Below are 18,878 nucleotides of genomic sequence, written 5' to 3'. Positions count from 1 at the left end.
ACCTATAGGTTTAATCTCTGTATCAGTATCGTGTCCACCTATAGGTTTAATCTCTGTATCAGTATCCACCTATAGGTTTAATCTCTGTATCAGTATCATGTCCACCTATAGGTTTAATCTCTGTATCAGTATCGTGTCCACCTATAGGTTTAATCTCTGTATCAGTATCATGTCCACCTATAGGTTTAATCTCTGTATCAGTATCGTGTCCACCTATAGGTTTAATCTCTGTATCATGTCCACCAATAGGTTTAATCTCTGTATCCATATCATGTCCACCTATAGGTTTAATCTCTGTATCAGTATCATGTCCACCTATAGGTTTAATCTCTGTATCAGTATCCACCTATAGGTTTAATCTCTGTATCAGTATCATGTCCACCTATAGGTTTAATCTCTGTATCATGTCCACCTATAGGTTTAATCTCTGTATCAGTATCGTGTCCACCTATAGGTTTAATCTCTGTATCAGTATCGTGTCCACCTATAGGTTTAATATCTGTATCAGTATCCACCTATAGGTTTAATCTCTGTATCAGTATCATTGTGTATCTATCAATGCCGGAAACACAAACTAACCTATGGGCGAATGGTTGGGATGTTCAATTCGACATGAAATTGTGTGATTGGACTGACAAAGCATAGTGAGAATGGAACATCATTTATTCTAATTATATGGATGGAACTATTTACAGCACTAGGAGCCAAGGAGATGCAACTCCCAAAGATCCAGTTATTACATTGGAAAGTGGCAAGTACATTTTGAAAGCAAATTATACATTTGATACTAGCTCGAGGCCCGGTGCGCTATCGACTGTGCCGCAAAAGTATGCTCGTGTGGCAGGGTCGATTTCCGGGCGTATAAACCCAGGGTCGTTACAGTACAAATATTTTCTTTACCTGCACGATCAGTAAGTAGGTGCTATTAAATTATGAAAATGAGAAGTGGGAACGTAATGCAAAACATAAATAAAATGACAAAACACTATGAGACAAAGAAAAAACTTTATTTTAAATCCTGATGGATGACCGAGCAGACGGAGGCATGCAAAACAAAACAAGCAGAAATGAGGATTGTAGCCTATGGCATGATGGTAGAGAAATGTTAATATCATGCATTCCAAATACTGTATATCATACAGTATTTGACAGTGTGGACTAGCCTATTATAACAACTACCAATTAAATAATAAAAACGAAAAAGCAATGGCCCTGGATGCCATGGTGAGGCTTATTACGCTGTAAATACATTGAACATGTTTTGCTACATTTGCAGCACATTGAATACATTTAATTTCTAGATTGTTCTCCCCATCAGCAGCAAAACCATGTATTCTCCAGTTAATATCGTGGTGCGCCTAGGTTTTCACACAATGACCAGAACACATTTTGAACCGTTAGATAGACTTGGCCTACATTGGGTGCCGGCTAATAAGGATGCTCATGCAAGACAAAGATGCATTTTAATTAGCCTACCGTCTGCACTGTGCCTTGCGTTTATCTCGGGTCCTTTCCAGAATTAGCTATATCGGACGTGCCACAGGCAAAAAGACCTGCGTGATTTATATAGACAATATCACCACGGACAAGACGTTTATATAACACAACAAAGGACATAGAATTTGTCGCTCGAGCTCTGCCCTCTTTCTCAATTGTAATTAGATTCCGTCCGGAAGTAGCCTGTATATCATACGTCATTGTTGTACAAACAGGAATGTTTGAGATAATAAAGTGATGACTTTCTCTACAATATAGATGATACATGTGCCATATTATAATCTCAAATTAACAATATGGTCATTGAAGAGAAAACGATAAATCTATTTCAGAAAATGCAAAAACGAATTCAGGCCAACAATGCCACTACTAATAATGTGTGAATAACTACACATGGCCACTAGATGGCGGCATTGAGCTTGTTTTCACAAGGCAAAAGTGGTTGTTTAAAATGATTCGTTCTCCCACAAGTCAACTCCTGAATAAAGCACAAAACAGTCCAGCATACTTTTAACAATTACTTTATTTCTTGTACTTCATTAACTGTGAACAATCTGAAGTGGGTTACTTCCAAGGCAGCAGATAAATGTGACAGCTTTCTTCCTAGGATACGAGCCATTCCTCCAGTACCTGTCCTTAACTGAGACCTCGTCTTGCACCCTTTTCCCTATTTAGTGCACTACTTTTGACCAGAGCCCATAGGACTATAGTCAAAAGTGTGCTATATAGTAGTGCACTATAAAAGGGGAATAGGGTGCTATTTCAGAGGCAAGATGAGAGACATTTATATCCACACTGACAGATACAGAGCCAGGACGTTATTTCTGAGCAGACGGTTCAGTTGGCTGTTTTTCATCCCAGAGACGACTACGGGGCACCGCCATGTTTACGTTCCCAAAGCATAGTACGCGTCCCAGATGGCACCCTACTCCCTATATAGTGCTCAACTTTTGACCGGAGCCCATAGGATCAGTGCGAGTCCATGTTTTTGTGTACATTTCAAGGCATTGTAGCCCATAGACCTCTGGTCAAAAGTAGTGCACTATATAGGGAATAGGGTGCCATCTGGGACACAGGCGGTGTTGCCTACCAAGCCCACCCAGGCTCAGCTGACTCCTACATGATACACTGAGATCCTTCATGTTGTACAACAGAAGCAGCCAGTGGTGAAGAATCCTAATCCCAGAGTATTTCATATCACAATGTAAAAAATATTGCTATTTAAAAAAAACGGCGACTCGGCACAAAACCTCGTCCTATTTTAAGTCCCATCCCGCATCCCCATATCCTCAAAAAAAGAAGGAGACAAGGACATGATTCTAACAAGTGTTAACCGACATGCATTATGAAAACGGAGCAAGGTGCAAGATGGCTGAGCTCTGTGGATGGCATTTCAATTGAACAAAGACCTTAAACTGGATTTCCTTGAAACATTGAGATAAAAACACACAGACAGCATAAAATCTGTTATCATGATTATTTCATTCATGTCATCATGTCTAGCAGGGGCTTTCAGTTAACATGGTGTATGGTGATGCAGACCTGTTGTGACAGCTAGTGGCGGGTCGGTGTGTTTCATTGGGTTGGGTCAGTGCTACCTAGCAGCAGGGAGGAAAGAGGAACGATCAGGCCTGGGACCAAGCTGACAGTGTTGTTGCTGGTTGAGGGGTTGGTCTGGTGGTCAATGGCGCTGTGTGTGTATGTCACAGTATGTCACAATCAGTGCAAAATAGTTTGTCAGTGTGTGTGTGTGTGTGTGTGTGTGTGTGTGTGTGTGTGTGTGTGTGTGTACTTGATGGAAATAGGGCTTGTTTGCTTTTCCTCTCTATGAGTTCAATTGGCCGGCAGTTGGGGACGAACGTGTTCTTTCAAAGACATCAGAGAGGAGATGGTCTCTAACAGCCCTGAGAGTGAGAAGCAGAATAATCCCAACAGAACAGTGGCAACTGTCCCCATGGAGACAGACAACAGGTCAAGTCCTAAATGCATCTTAGCAGGGTGGAGGTCGGTCCAATATTAAAGTTCATGTAATCGTTCTATATGGGTCAGAACAGGCGGGCTGCGGGGTCACACTACATCATCACATCACACAGCACTTGTTCTTGTGTTTGTGAGGGTCTTTGAAGCGTAGTCGCTGTCTGGAGCGATATTTCTCCAGGTAGGTCAGCTGCTTGCTGTTGATCGCTCCCCTGCGCTTCCTGAGGAGACAGAGAGAGACAGGTCTACTGTTACTCCCTACAGGAAGCTCTGTTGTGTCCCAATTGGCACCCTGTTCACGACCTCTGACCAGTGTCCACTCTGGTTAAATAAAAGCAGTGCAACATTTAGGGACTAGGGGCCCACAGGGCTCTGGTTAAAAGCAGTGCAACATTTGGGGACTAGGGGCCCCTTATATGTGAAGCTAAACAGCTTGACACTGTAGCCACACACACACACACACACCTTTGCTGTTTATAAGGGCCCTCATGTAAAGAGACAATTAGAATTCACTTAGGGGATGATTTTCCCAGATCCACACGAAGCCTATTTATTCCTGGACTAAAAAGCACCTTCAATTCAGATTGTCCATTGAGCATCATGGTGCTCAGTCCGGGAGGGTAGTAGGCTTGATGTTTTTCCAGAGAACCTGACCCATAATGTAGAGCCAATGAGTGTCAGAAGAATCCAGAGGTGTGCAGAGCCCTGGCGGAGTGAAAGACACTCCCGGCTCAAACCACATAATCCTCCTCAGAAACAGAGCGGTTCAATCCCTTTCTCCCTCCTCATGATGTCCCATAATCCCCCTCAGTACAGAGTGGTTCAATCCCTTTCTCCCTCCTCATGATGTCCCATAATCCCCCTCAGTACAGAGTGGTTCAATCCCTTTCTCCCTCCTCATGATGTCCCATAATCCTCCTCAGTACAGAGCGGTTCAATCCCTTTCTCCCTCCTCATGATGTCCCATAATCCCCCTCAGTACAGAGCGGTTCAATCCCTTTCTCCCTCCTCATGATGTCCCATAATCCTCCTCAGTACAGAGCGGTTCAATCCCTTTCTCCCTCCTCATGATGTCCCATAATCCTCCTCAGTACAGAGCGGTTCAATCCCTTTCTCCCTCCTCATGATGTCCCATAATCCCCCTCAGTACAGAGCGGTTCAATCCCTTTCTCCCTCCTCATGATGTCCCATAACCCCCCTCAGTACAGAGCGGTTCAATCCCTTTCTCCCTCCTCATGATGTCCCATAATCCTCCTCAGTACAGAGCGGTTCAATCCCTTTCTCCCTCCTCATGATGTCCCATAATCCTCCTCAGAAACAGAGCGGTTCAATCCCTTTCTCCCTCCTCATGATGTCCCATAACCCCCCTCAGTACAGAGCGGTTCAATCCCTTTCTCCCTCCTCATGATGTCCCATAATCCCCCTCAGTACAGAGCGGTTCAATCCCTTTCTCCCTCCTCATGATGTCCCATAATCCCCCTGAGTACAGAGCGGTTCAATCCCTTTCTCCCTCCTCATGATGTCCCATAATGTCCCCATCTAAATATACAGCTGTCAGATGAAACAGGAACAACACTAAAAAGGTTGAGTGGACTTCCACTCTCATTAAAAACATCAAAAGATGGAAGGTGAGATGTTCCTACTGCCTGATGAACTGAACTGAATCTGGAGGTGGTGTACATACTGCCTGATGAACTGAACTGAATCTGGAGGTGGTGTACATACTGCCTGATGAACTGAACTGAATCTGGAGGTGGTGTACATACTGCCTGATGAACTGAACTGAATCTGGAGGTGAGATGTACATACTGCCTGATGAACTGAATCTGGAGGTGAGGTGTTCATACTGCCTGATGAACTGAATCTGGAGGTGGTGTTCATACTGCCTGATGAACTGAACTGAATCTGGAGGTGGTGTACATACTGCCTGATGAACTGAATCTGGAGGTGGTGTACATACTGCCTGATGAACTGAATCTGGAGGTGAGGTGTACATACTGCCTGATGAACTGAACTGAATCTGGAGGTGGTGTACATACTGCCTGATGAACTGAACTGAATCTGGAGGTGGTGTACATACTGCCTGATGAACTGAACTGAATCTGGAGGTGGTGTACATACTGCCTGATGAACTGAACTGAATCTGGAGGTGGTGTACATACTGCCTGATGAACTGAATCTGGAGGTGGTGTTCATACTGCCTGATGAACTGAACTGAATCTGGAGGTGGTGTACATACTGCCTGATGAACTGAACTGAATCTGGAGGTGGTGTTCATACTGCCTGATGAACTGAATCTGGAGGTGGTGTACATACTGCCTGATGAACTGAACTGAATCTGGAGGTGAGGTGTACATACTGCCTGATGAACTGAATCTGGAGGTGAGGTGTACATACTGCCTGATGAACTGAACTGAATCTGGAGGTGAGGTGTACATACTGCCTGATGAACTGAACTGAATCTGGAGGTGAGATGTACATACTGCCTGATGAACTGAATCTGGAGGTGAGGTGTACATACTGCCTGATGAACTGAACTGAATCTGGAGGTGAGATGTACATACTGCCTGATGAACTGAACTGAATCTGGAGGTGAGATGTACATACTGCCTGATGAACTGAATCTGGAGGTGAGGTGTACATACTGCCTGATGAACTGAATCTGGAGGTGAGGTGTACATACTGCCTGATGAACTGAATCTGGAGGTGAGATGTACATACTGCCTGATGAACTGAACTGAATCTGGAGGTGAGATGTACATACTGCCTGATGAACTGAATCTGGAGGTGAGGTGTACATACTGCCTGATGAACTGAATCTGGAGGTGAGGTGTACATACTGCCTGATGAACTGAACTGAATCTGGAGGTGAGGTGTACATACTGCCTGATGAACTGAACTGAATCTGGAGGTGGTGTACATACTGCCTGATGAACTGAATCTGGAGGTGAGGTGTACATACTGCCTGATGAACTGAACTGAATCTGGAGGTGAGGTGTACATACTGCCTGATGAACTGAACTGAATCTGGAGGTGAGATGTACATACTGCCTGATGAACTGAATCTGGAGGTGAGGTGTACATACTGCCTGATGAACTGAACTGAATCTGGAGGTGAGGTGTACATACTGCCTGATGAACTGAACTGAATCTGGAGGTGAGGTGTACATACTGCCTGATGAACTGAACTGAATCTGGAGGTGGTGTACATACTGCCTGATGAACTGAACTGAATCTGGAGGTGAGGTGTTCATACTGCCTGATGAACTGAATCTGGAGGTGAGGTGTACATACTGCCTGATGAACTGAACTGAATCTGGAGGTGAGGTGTACATACTGTCTGATGAACTGAACTGAATCTGGAGGTGAGGTGTACATACTGCCTGATGAACTGAATCTGGAGGTGAGGTGTACATACTGCCTGATGAACTGAATCTGGAGGTGGTGTACATACTGCCTGATGAACTGAACTGAATCTGGAGGTGAGATGTACATACTGCCTGATGAACTGAACTGAATCTGGAGGTGAGGTGTACATACTGCCTGATGAACTGAATCTGGAGGTGGTGTACATACTGCCTGATGAACTGAATCTAGAGGTGAGGTGTACATACTGCCTGATGAACTGAACTGAATCTGGAGGTGAGGTGTACATACTGTCTGATGAACTGAACTGAATCTGGAGGTGAGGTGTACATACTGCCTGATGAACTGAATCTGGAGGTGAGGTGTACATACTGCCTGATGAACTGAATCTGGAGGTGGTGTACATACTGCCTGATGAACTGAACTGAATCTGGAGGTGAGATGTACATACTGCCTGATGAACTGAACTGAATCTGGAGGTGAGGTGTACATACTGCCTGATGAACTGAATCTGGAGGTGGTGTACATACTGCCTGATGAACTGAATCTAGAGGTGAGGTGTACATACTGCCTGATGAACTGAATCTGGAGGTGGTGTACATACTGCCTGATGAACTGAACTGAATCTGGAGGTGAGATGTACATACTGTCTGATGAACTGAATCTGGAGGTGGTGTACATACTGCCTGATGAACTGAACTGAATCTGGAGGTGAGGTGTACATACTGCCTGATGAACTGAACTGAATCTGGAGGTGAGGTGTACATACTGCCTGATGAACTGAACTGAATCTAGAGGTGGTGTTCATACTGCCTGATGAACTGAATCTGGAGGTGAGGTGTACATACTGCCTGATGAACTGAATCTGGAGGTGAGGTGTACATACTGCCTGATGAACTGAACTGAATCTGGAGGTGGTGTACATACTGCCTGATGAACTGAACTGAATCTGGAGGTGAGATGTACATACTGCCTGATGAACTGAACTGAATCTGGAGGTGGTGTTCATACTGCCTGATGAACTGAACTGAATCTGGAGGTGAGATGTACATACTGCCTGATGAACTGAACTGAATCTGGAGGTGAGGTGTACATACTGCCTGATGAACTGAACTGAATCTGGAGGTGAGATGTACATACTGCCTGATGAACTGAACTGAATCTGGAGGTGAGGTGTACATACTGCCTGATGAACTGAATCTGGAGGTGAGGTGTTCATACTGCCTGATGAACTGAATCTGGAGGTGAGGTGTACATACTGCCTGATGAACTGAACTGAATCTGGAGGTGAGGTGTACATACTGCCTGATGAACTGAACTGAATCTGGAGGTGGTGTACATACTGCCTGATGAACTGAACTGAATCTGGAGGTGGTGTACATACTGCCTGATGAACTGAACTGAATCTGGAGGTGGTGTTCATACTGCCTGATGAACTGAACTGAATCTGGAGGTGAGATGTACATACTGCCTGATGAACTGAACTGAATCTGGAGGTGAGGTGTACATACTACCTGATGAACTGAACTGAATCTGGAGGTGAGATGTACATACTGCCTGATGAACTGAATCTGGAGGTGGTGTACATACTGCCTGATGAACTGAATCTGGAGGTGGTGTACATACTGCCTGATGAACTGAATCTGGAGGTGGTGTACATACTGCCTGATGAACTGAACTGAATCTGGAGGTGGTGTACATACTGCCTGATGAACTGAACTGAATCTGGAGGTGGTGTACATACTGCCTGATGAACTGAACTGAATCTAGAGGTGGTGTACATACTGCCTGATGAACTGAACTGAATCTGGAGGTGGTGTTCATACTGCCTGATGAACTGAACTGAATCTGGAGGTGAGGTGTACATACTGCCTGATGAACTGAACTGAATCTGGAGGTGGTGTACATACTGCCTGATGAACTGAACTGAATCTGGAGGTGGTGTACATACTGCCTGATGAACTGAACTGAATCTGGAGGTGGTGTACATACTGCCTGATGAACTGAATCTGGAGGTGGTGTACATACTGCCTGATGAACTGAACTGAATCTGGAGGTGAGGTGTACATACTGCCTGATGAACTGAACTGAATCTGGAGGTGGTGTACATACTGCCTGATGAACTGAACTGAATCTGGAGGTGGTGTACATACTGCCTGATGAACTGAACTGAATCTGGAGGTGGTGTACATACTGCCTGATGAACTGAACTGAATCTGGAGGTGAGGTGTACATACTGCCTGATGAACTGAACTGAATCTGGAGGTGAGGTGTACATACTGCCTGATGAACTGAATCTGGAGGTGAGATGTACATACTGCCTGATGAACTGAATCTGGAGGTGGTGTACATACTGCCTGATGAACTGAACTGAATCTGGAGGTGAGATGTACATACTGCCTGATGAACTGAACTGAATCTGGAGGTGAGGTGTACATACTGCCTGATGAACTGAACTGAATCTGGAGGTGAGGTGTACATACTGCCTGATGAACTGAATCTGGAGGTGAGGTGTACATACTGCCTGATGAACTGAATCTGGAGGTGGTGTACATACTGCCTGATGAACTGAACTGAATCTGGAGGTGAGATGTACATACTGCCTGATGAACTGAACTGAATCTAGAGGTGAGGTGTACATACTGCCTGATGAACTGAACTGAATCTAGAGGTGGTGTACATACTGCCTGATGAACTGAATCTAGAGGTGAGATGTTCCTACTGCCTGATGAACTGAACTGAATCTGGAGGTGAGGTGTACATACTGCCTGATGAACTGAATCTAGAGGTGAGATGTTCCTACTGCCTGATGAACTGAACTGAATCTAGAGGTGAGGTGTACATACTGCCTGATGAACTGAACTGAATCTAGAGGTGGTGTACATACTGCCTGATGAACTGAATCTAGAGGTGAGATGTTCCTACTGCCTGATGAACTGAACTGAATCTGGAGGTGAGGTGTTCATACTGTGATGAACTGAACTGAATCTAGAGGTGAGATGTACATACTGCCTGATGAACTGAACTGAATCTGGAGGTGGTGTACATACTGCCTGATGAACTGAATCTGGAGGTGGTGTACATACTGCCTGATGAACTGAATCTGTAGGTGAGGTGTACATACTGCCTGATGAACTGAACTGAATCTGGAGGTGGTGTTCATACTGCCTGATGAACTGAATCTGGAGGTGGTGTACATACTGCCTGATGAACTGAACTGAATCTGGAGGTGGTGTACATACTGCCTGATGAACTGAACTGAATCTGGAGGTGGTGTACATACTGCCTGATGAACTGAACTGAATCTGGAGGTGGTGTACATACTGCCTGATGAACTGAACTGAATCTGGAGGTGGTGTACATACTGCCTGATGAACTGAACTGAATCTGGAGGTGGTGTACATACTGCCTGATGAACTGAATCTGGAGGTGGTGTACATACTGCCTGATGAACTGAACTGAATCTGGAGGTGGTGTACATACTGCCTGATGAACTGAACTGAATCTGGAGGTGGTGTACATACTGCCTGATGAACTGAACTTAATCTGGAGGTGGTGTACATACTGCCTGATGAACTGAACTTAATCTGGAGGTGGTGTACATACTGCCTGATGAACTGAACTGAATCTGGAGGTGAGATGTACATACTGCCTGATGAACTGAACTGAATCTGGAGGTGAGGTGTACATACTGCCTGATGAACTGAATCTGGAGGTGGTGTACATACTGCCTGATGAACTGAACTGAATCTGGAGGTGAGATGTACATACTGCCTGATGAACTGAACTGAATCTGGAGGTGAGGTGTACATACTGCCTGATGAACTGAACTGAATCTGGAGGTGAGGTGTACATACTGCCTGATGAACTGAATCTGGAGGTGAGGTGTACATACTGCCTGATGAACTGAATCTGGAGGTGAGGTGTACATACTGCCTGATGAACTGAATCTGGAGGTGAGGTGTACATACTGCCTGATGAACTGAACTGAATCTGGAGGTGAGGTGTTCATACTGCCTGATGAACTGAATCTGGAGGTGGTGTACATACTGCCTGATGAACTGAACTGAATCTGGAGGTGAGGTGTTCATACTGCCTGATGAACTGAATCTGGAGGTGGTGTACATACTGCCTGATGAACTGAATCTGGAGGTGGTGTACATACTGCCTGATGAACTGAACTGAATCTGGAGGTGAGGTGTACATACTGCCTGATGAACTGAATCTGGAGGTGGTGTACATACTGCCTGATGAACTGAACTGAATCTGGAGGTGAGGTGTACATACTGCCTTATGAACTGAACTGAATCTAGAGGTGAGGTGTACATACTGCCTGATGAACTGAACTGAATCTGGAGGTGAGGTGTACATACTGCCTGATGAACTGAATCTAGAGGTGAGGTGTACATACTGCCTGATGAACTGAATCTGGAGGTGGTGTACATACTGCCTGATGAACTGAACTGAATCTGGAGGTGGTGTACATACTGCCTGATGAACTGAACTGAATCTGGAGGTGAGGTGTTCATACTGCCTGATGAACTGAACTGAATCTGGAGGTGAGGTGTACATACTGCCTGATGAACTGAATCTAGAGGTGAGGTGTACATACTGCCTGATGAACTGAATCTAGAGGTGAGGTGTACATACTGCCTGATGAACTGAACTGAATCTGGAGGTGAGGTGTACATACTGCCTGATGATCTGAATCTGGAGGTGAGGTGTACATACTGCCTGATGAACTGAATCTGGAGGTGAGATGTACATACTGCCTGATGAACTGAACTGAATCTGGAGGTGGTGTACATACTGCCTGATGAACTGAATCTGGAGGTGAGGTGTACATACTGCCTGATGAACTGAACTGAATCTGGAGGTGAGGTGTACATACTGCCTGATGAACTGAACTGAATCTGGAGGTGGTGTTCATACTGCCTGATGAACTGAACTGAATCTGGAGGTGAGATGTACATACTGCCTGATGAACTGAACTGAATCTGGAGGTGAGGTGTACATACTGCCTGATGAACTGAATCTGGAGGTGAGGTGTACATACTGCCTGATGAACTGAACTGAATCTGGAGGTGAGGTGTACATACTGCCTGATGAACTGAACTGAATCTGGAGGTGGTGTTCATACTGCCTGATGAACTGAATCTGGAGGTGAGGTGTTCATACTGCCTGATGAACTGAATCTGGAGGTGAGGTGTACATACTGCCTGATGAACTGAACTGAATCTGGAGGTGAGATGTACATACTGCCTGATGAACTGAACTGAATCTGGAGGTGAGGTGTACATACTGCCTGATGAACTGAACTGAATCTGGAGGTGGTGTACATACTGCCTGATGAACTGAATCTGGAGGTGAGGTGTACATACTGCCTGATGAACTGAACTGAATCTGGAGGTGAGGTGTACATACTGCCTGATGAACTGAACTGAATCTGGAGGTGAGGTGTACATACTGCCTGATGAACTGAATCGAATCTGGAGGTGAGGTGTACATACTGCCTGATGAACTGAATCTAGAGGTGAGGTGTACATACTGCCTGATGAACTGAACTGAATCTGGAGGTGAGATGTACATACTGCCTGATGAACTGAATCTGGAGGTGGTGTACATACTGCCTGATGAACTGAACTGAATCTGGAGGTGAGATGTACATACTGCCTGATGAACTGAACTGAATCTGGAGGTGGTGTACATACTGCCTGATGAACTGAACTGAATCTGGAGGTGGTGTACATACTGCCTGATGAACTGAACTGAATCTGGAGGTGAGGTGTACATACTGCCTGATGAACTGAACTGAATCTGGAGGTGGTGTACATACTGCCTGATGAACTGAACTGAATCTGGAGGTGGTGTACATACTGCCTGATGAACTGAATCTGGAGGTGAGGTGTACATACTGCCTGATGAACTGAACTGAATCTGGAGGTGGTGTACATACTGCCTGATGAACTGAACTGAATCTGGAGGTGAGATGTACATACTGCCTGATGAACTGAACTGAATCTGGAGGTGAGGTGTACATACTGCCTGATGAACTGAACTGAATCTGGAGGTGAGATGTACATACTGCCTGATGAACTGAACTGAATCTGGAGGTGAGATGTACATACTGCCTGATGAACTGAATCTGGAGGTGAGGTGTACATACTGCCTGATGAACTGAACTGAATCTGGAGGTGAGGTGTACATACTGCCTGATGAACTGAATCTGGAGGTGAGGTGTTCATACTGCCTGATGAACTGAACTGAATCTGGAGGTGAGGTGTACATACTGCCTGATGAACTGAACTGAATCTGGAGGTGAGGTGTACATACTGCCTGATGAACTGAACTGAATCTAGAGGTGAGGTGTACATACTGTCTGATGAACTGAACTGAATCTAGAGGTGAGGTGTTCATACTGCCTGATGAACTGAATCTGGAGGTGAGGTGTTCATACTGCCTGATGAACTGAATCTGGAGGTGAGGTGTTCATACTGCCTGATGAACTGAACTGAATCTGGAGGTGAGGTGTTCATACTGCCTGATGAACTGAATCTGGAGGTGAGGTGTACATACTGCCTGATGAACTGAACTGAATCTGGAGGTGGTGTTCATACTGCCTGATGAACTGAACTGAATCTGGAGGTGAGGTGTACATACTGCCTGATGAACTGAATCTGGAGGTGAGGTGTACATACTGCCTGATGAACTGAATCTGGAGGTGAGATGTACATACTGCCTGATGAACTGAACTGAATCTGGAGGTGGTGTACATACTGCCTGATGAACTGAACTGAATCTGGAGGTGAGGTGTACATACTGCCTGATGAACTGAACTGAATCTGGAGGTGGTGTACATACTGCCTGATGAACTGAACTGAATCTGGAGGTCAGATGTACATACTGCCTGATGAACTGAACTGCCTCCTCATACTTCATCCCGCCCTCGATCAGAGCCAGAGCCACCAGCACAGGAGCCCTGGAGGGAGAAACACAAAGAAACAGCCTTTACATGCTGCTACTAATACTGGGACTTAAAGACACAGTCAGACTGCTGTTAATACTGGGACTTAAAGACACAGTCAGACTGCTACTAATACTGGGACTTAAAGACACAGTCAGACTGCTACTAATACTGGGACTTAAAGACACAGTCAGACTGCTGTTAATACTGGGACTTAAAGACTGCTGTTAATACTGGGACTTAAAGACACAGTCAGACTGCTACTAATACTGGGACTTAAAGACACAGTCAGACTGCTGTTAATACTGGGACTTAAAGACACAGTCAGACTGCTACTAATACTGGGACTTAAAGACACAGTCAGACTGCTGTTAATACTGGGACTTAAAGACACAGTCAGACTGCTGTTAATACTGGGACTTAAAGACTGCTGTTAATACTGGGACTTAAAGACACAGTCAGACTGCTACTAATACTGGGACTTAAAGACACAGTCAGACTGCTACTAATACTGGGACTTAAAGACACAGTCAGACTGATACTAATACTGGGACTTAAAGACACAGTCAGACTGCTGTTAATACTGGGACTTAAAGACACAGTCAGACTGCTGTTAATACTGGGACTTAAAGACACAGTCAGACTGCTACTAATACTGGGACTTAAAGACACAGTCAGACTGCTACTAATACTGGGACTTAAAGACACAGTCAGACTGCTACTAATACTGGGACTTAAAGACACAGTCAGACTGCTGTTAATACTGGGACTTAAAGACACAGTCAGACTGCTGTTAATACTGGGACTTAAAGACACAGTCAGACTGCTACTAATACTGGGACTTAAAGACACAGTCAGACTGTTACTAATACTGGGACTTAAAGACACAGTCAGACTGTTACTAATACTGGGACTTAAAGACACAGTCAGACTGCTACTAATACTGGGACTTAAAGACACAGTCAGACTGCTGTTAATACTGGGACTTAAAGACACAGTCAGACTGCTGTTAATACTGGGACTTAAAGACACAGTCAGACTGCTGTTAATACTGGGACTTAAAGACACAGTCAGACTGCTACTAATACTGGGACTTAAAGACACAGTCAGACTGCTGTTAATACTGGGACTTAAAGACACAGTCAGACTGCTGTTAATACTGGGACTTAAAGACACAGTCAGACTGCTGTTAATACTGGGACTTAAAGACACAGTCAGACTGCTGTTAATACTGGGACTTAAAGACACAGTCAGACTGCTACTAATACTGGGACTTAAAGACACAGTCAGACTGCTACTAATACTGGGACTTAAAGACACAGTCAGACTGCTACTAATACTGGGACTTAAAGACACAGTCAGACTGTTACTAATACTGGGACTTAAAGACACAGTCAGACTGCTACTAATACTGGGACTTAAAGACACAGTCAGACTGCTACTAATACTGGGACTTAAAGACACAGTCAGACTGCTACTAATACTGGGACTTAAAGACACAGTCAGACTGCTACTAATACTGGGACTTAAAGACACAGTCAAAACCTTATGGGCCCTGGTCAAAAGTAGTGCACTTAATAGGGAATATAGCGCCATTTGGGACGTTAGAAACAGCATTCACATATTAAGACGGGGAATTAAAGACATCCATTAGTATCCTTCCTGTTATGCCCCCAGCAACGTCTCTCTCTCCATGTTGTCACAACACAGCCAGTTCCCAGGGAATGGAGTTCATTCTGGTTTGGACAAAGGAAAGCCCTGCTGCGGGTTGAGAGCTGGAACTAGTTGTGCTGTATTTGGCCACTAATATTTACAGGTAACAAATCATTAGGAAAAGCTGTAGCCCACTTTCCCCTTTTCTAGCCTTATATGGGTTGTTGCTGTGGTTACGGTAAGTCAGTGTGGAAATAGAGAGCTGAAGAGCATAACACCACTAACACAAACACAGGACTTCTAGGAATCAGTGAAACAGATGAGGTGTCTGCCTGCATGGACATGAGACATTCAAACATATTCATCTAACTCTACCCTGTCAAGCCATATCAGCCCCCAGACCACTTAGACGTTGCAGAGGTTACCAGCTGAAAGCCAAAGACTCCCCAGCTGATTAACAGGACAACAAACAGTTCAGAGTAAAGTCAACATTGGAGCCCTGTCAAAAACCACAGACGAGTCCCAGAGGAGGTCTCCAGTACGTCAGAGATAGACGGTGCTTCACCAACCCAGGGAAGAGAGGCTGGGGAGGGCTGGGGGGCTCCTTCAGCTAACCCAGGGAGGGGAGGCTGGGGAGGTCAGGGGGCTGGGGAGCTCCTTCAGCTAACCCAGGGAGGGGAGGCTGGGGAGCTCCTTCAGCTAACACAGGAGGGGAGGGAAGAGCCTGGGGAGGGCTGGGGGCTGGGGAGCTCGTTCAGCTAATACAGGAGGGGAGGGTGGGGAGCTCCTTCAGCTAACACAGGAGGGGAGGGAAGAGCCTGGGGAGGCCAGGGGGCTGGGGAGCTCCTTCAGCTAACACAGGATGGGGAGGGAAGAGCCTGGGGAGGCCAGGAGGCTGGGGAGCTCCTTCAGCTAACACAGGATGGGGAGGGAAGAGCCTGGGGAGGCCAGGAGGCTGGGGAGCTCCTTCAACTAACACAGGAGGGGAGGGAAGAGCCTGGGGAGGCCAGGGGGCTGGGGTGGCTCCTTCAGCTAACACAGAGAGGGGAGGGAGAGAAGAGCCTGGGGAGGGCTGGGGTGGCTCCGGTGGCTCCTTCAGCTAACACAGAGAGGGGAGGGAGAGAAGAGCCTGGGGAGGGCTGGGGTGGCTCCTTCAGCAGAGAGGGGAGGGAGAGAAGAGCCTGGGGAGGCCAGGGGGCTGGGGAGCTCCTTCAGCTAACACAGGAGGGGAGGGAGAGAAGAGCCTGGGGAGGTCAGGGGGCTGGGGTGGCTCCTTCAGCTTACCCAGAGAGGGGAACAGAAGAGGCTGGGGAAGTCAGGGGGCTGGGGGGGCTCCTTCAGCTAACACAGGAGGGGAGGGGAACAGGGGCTCCTTCAGCTTACCCAGGAGGGGAGGGAGAGAAGAGCCTGGGGAGGTCAGGGGGCTGGGGTGGCTCCTTCAGCTAACACAGAGAGGGGAGGGAGAGAAGAGCCTGGGGAGGCCAGGGGGCTGGGGAGCTCCTTCAGCTAACACAGAGAGGGGAGGGAGGGAAGAGCCTGGGGAGGTCAGGGGGCTCCTTCAGCTAACACAGAGAGGGGAGGGAGGGAAGAGCCTGGGGAGGTCAGGGGGCTCCTTCAGCTAACACAGAGCGGGGAGGGAGGGAAGAGCCTGGGGAGGTCAGGGGGCTCCTTCAGCTAACACAGGAGGGAAGAGCCTGGGGACGTCAGGGGGCTGGGTGGCTCCTTCAGCTAACACAGGAAGGGGAGGGAGGGAAGAGCCTGGGGAGGCCAGGGGGCTGGGGAGCTCCTTCAGCTAACACAGGAGGGGAGGGAGAGAAGAGCCTGGGGAGGCCAGGGGGCTGGGGGAGCTCCTTCAGCTAACACAGAGAGGGGAACGGAAGAGGCTGGGGAAGTCAGGGGGCTGGGGGGGCTCCTTCAGCTAACACAGAGAGGGGAACGGAAGAGGCAGGGGAAGTCAGGGGGCTGGGGGGGCTCCTTCAGCTAACACAGGAGGGGAGGGGAACAGGGGCTCCTTCAGCTTCCTACCAATGAGCTCAACCATTATTAGTACCTAAGGCCTGGTTTAATGGCTCCCTATTGCCCACAGGGCTCTGGTCAAAAGTAGTGCACTATGTATAGAATAGGGTACCATTTGAGAAATGTTCTCCTCTACTAGCTAATATACTCCATCAGTACAGATGTGACTCGTTGTCTCTCCTCTGCCATAGAGAACACCTGAAGGAACACCAGACAGGACAGTGCTAAAATGAGCCTGGTAACCAGATCAGTTTGTGCTTCTATTTAGTCAACTCCTCTGTTATGTTGGTTGGCATGCCAACCGTAAGAACTAATGTACGGTAATATACGGCATGGCCAACCGTAAGAACTAATGTACGGCATGGCCAACCATAAGAACTAATGTACGGCATGCCAACCATAAGAACTAATGTATGGCATGGCCAACCATAAGAACTAATGTACGGCATGGCCAACCATAAGAACTAATGTACGGCATGCCAACCATAAGAACTAATGTATGGCATGGCCAACCATAAGAACTAATGTACGGCATGCCAACCATAAGAACTAATGTATGGTAATGTACGGCATGGCCAACCATAAGAACTAATGTACGGCATGGCCAACCATAAGAACTAATGTACGGCATGCCAACCATAAGAACTAATGTATGGTAATGTACGGCATGGCCAACCATAAGAACTAATGTATGGTAATGTACGGCATGGCCAACCGTAAGAACTAATGTATGGTAATGTACGGCATGGCCAACCATAAGAACTAATATATTGCATGGCCAACCATAAGAACTAATGTATGGTAATGTACGGCATGGCCAACCGTAAGAACTAATGTACGGCATGCCAACCATAAGAACTAATGTATGGTAATGTACGGCATGGCCAACCGTAAGAACTAATGTACGGCATGGCCAACCGTAAGAACTAATGTACGGCATGGCCAACCGTACGAACTAATGTACGGCATGCCAACGGGAGTCCAGAGGCTCAACTACAGAACATACATTACAAGTCTGGGCGTGGCCAACCAGAATACAGCTAACTGACATTTCACAAGACGACTTGGCAACATCCCAAATGGCACCCTATTCCCTATATAGTGCACTACTTTTGACCAGAGTTCTGGTGAGCTAACTAGTAGAGATCCAATCTGAGACACTTAGACACACAATAGAAATAAATGCTGCGTCAACGTTTTTCAGAACTCAACCTCTGTGCTTTGAATAATAAACGGTGGATTAGTTGTGAAGGAGTGGCCCCTTGGCTAACAGTTGACTTTGGCTTGGTTCTGTCTGCATGCTGAGAGAGGGCCCTGGTCAGGCTGTAGGAGAAGGCGAGAGACTGGTGGCTGCTGGGACAGTGGCCGTCACAGTGGGTGGGGGACACTGCAGCCATGTGATCTT

The 18,878-nt window shown here is 46.5% G+C and overlaps 2 protein-coding genes across 10 annotated transcripts in view; both read right to left on the bottom strand.

Moving 5' to 3' along the window:
• The window catches only part of LOC149984777 (cytoplasmic dynein 1 intermediate chain 1-like), a 28,818-nt gene extending 27,119 nt beyond the window's left edge, over positions 1-1,699 (bottom strand). For 2 of the 7 annotated variants that reach the window (XM_090186608.1, XM_090186628.1), the window contains exon 1: positions 1,477-1,686. The gene's annotated coding sequence lies outside the window, so the exon portion shown is untranslated. Of the gene's footprint in view, positions 1-1,476 lie in introns of all 7 variants that reach the window. The other 5 variants (XM_090186617.1, XM_090186657.1, XM_090186634.1 and 2 more) reach the window with 4 other exon arrangements.
• Positions 1,700-2,002: 303 nt separating this feature from the next.
• The window catches only part of LOC110519860 (protein tyrosine phosphatase type IVA 3), a 54,378-nt gene continuing 37,502 nt past the window's right edge, over positions 2,003-18,878 (bottom strand). For all 3 annotated transcript variants that reach the window (XM_090186669.1, XM_090186671.1, XM_090186665.1), the window contains exons 5-6: positions 13,745-13,819; positions 2,003-3,695 (exon numbers count right to left, since the gene is read on the bottom strand). In XM_090186669.1, coding sequence (XP_090042795.1) covers positions 3,578-3,695; positions 13,745-13,819 — 193 coding nt within the window. In that variant the 3' untranslated portion in view covers positions 2,003-3,577. The remainder of the gene's footprint in view (positions 3,696-13,744; positions 13,820-18,878) is intronic.

The sequence above is a fragment of the Oncorhynchus mykiss genome, chromosome 2, assembly GCF_057628025.1.
Source record: "Oncorhynchus mykiss isolate SJ-2025 chromosome 2, ASM5762802v1, whole genome shotgun sequence".
NCBI classification, from domain to species: Eukaryota; Metazoa; Chordata; class Actinopteri; order Salmoniformes; family Salmonidae; genus Oncorhynchus; species Oncorhynchus mykiss.
This window is presented reverse-complemented; position numbering and strand designations above follow the sequence as displayed.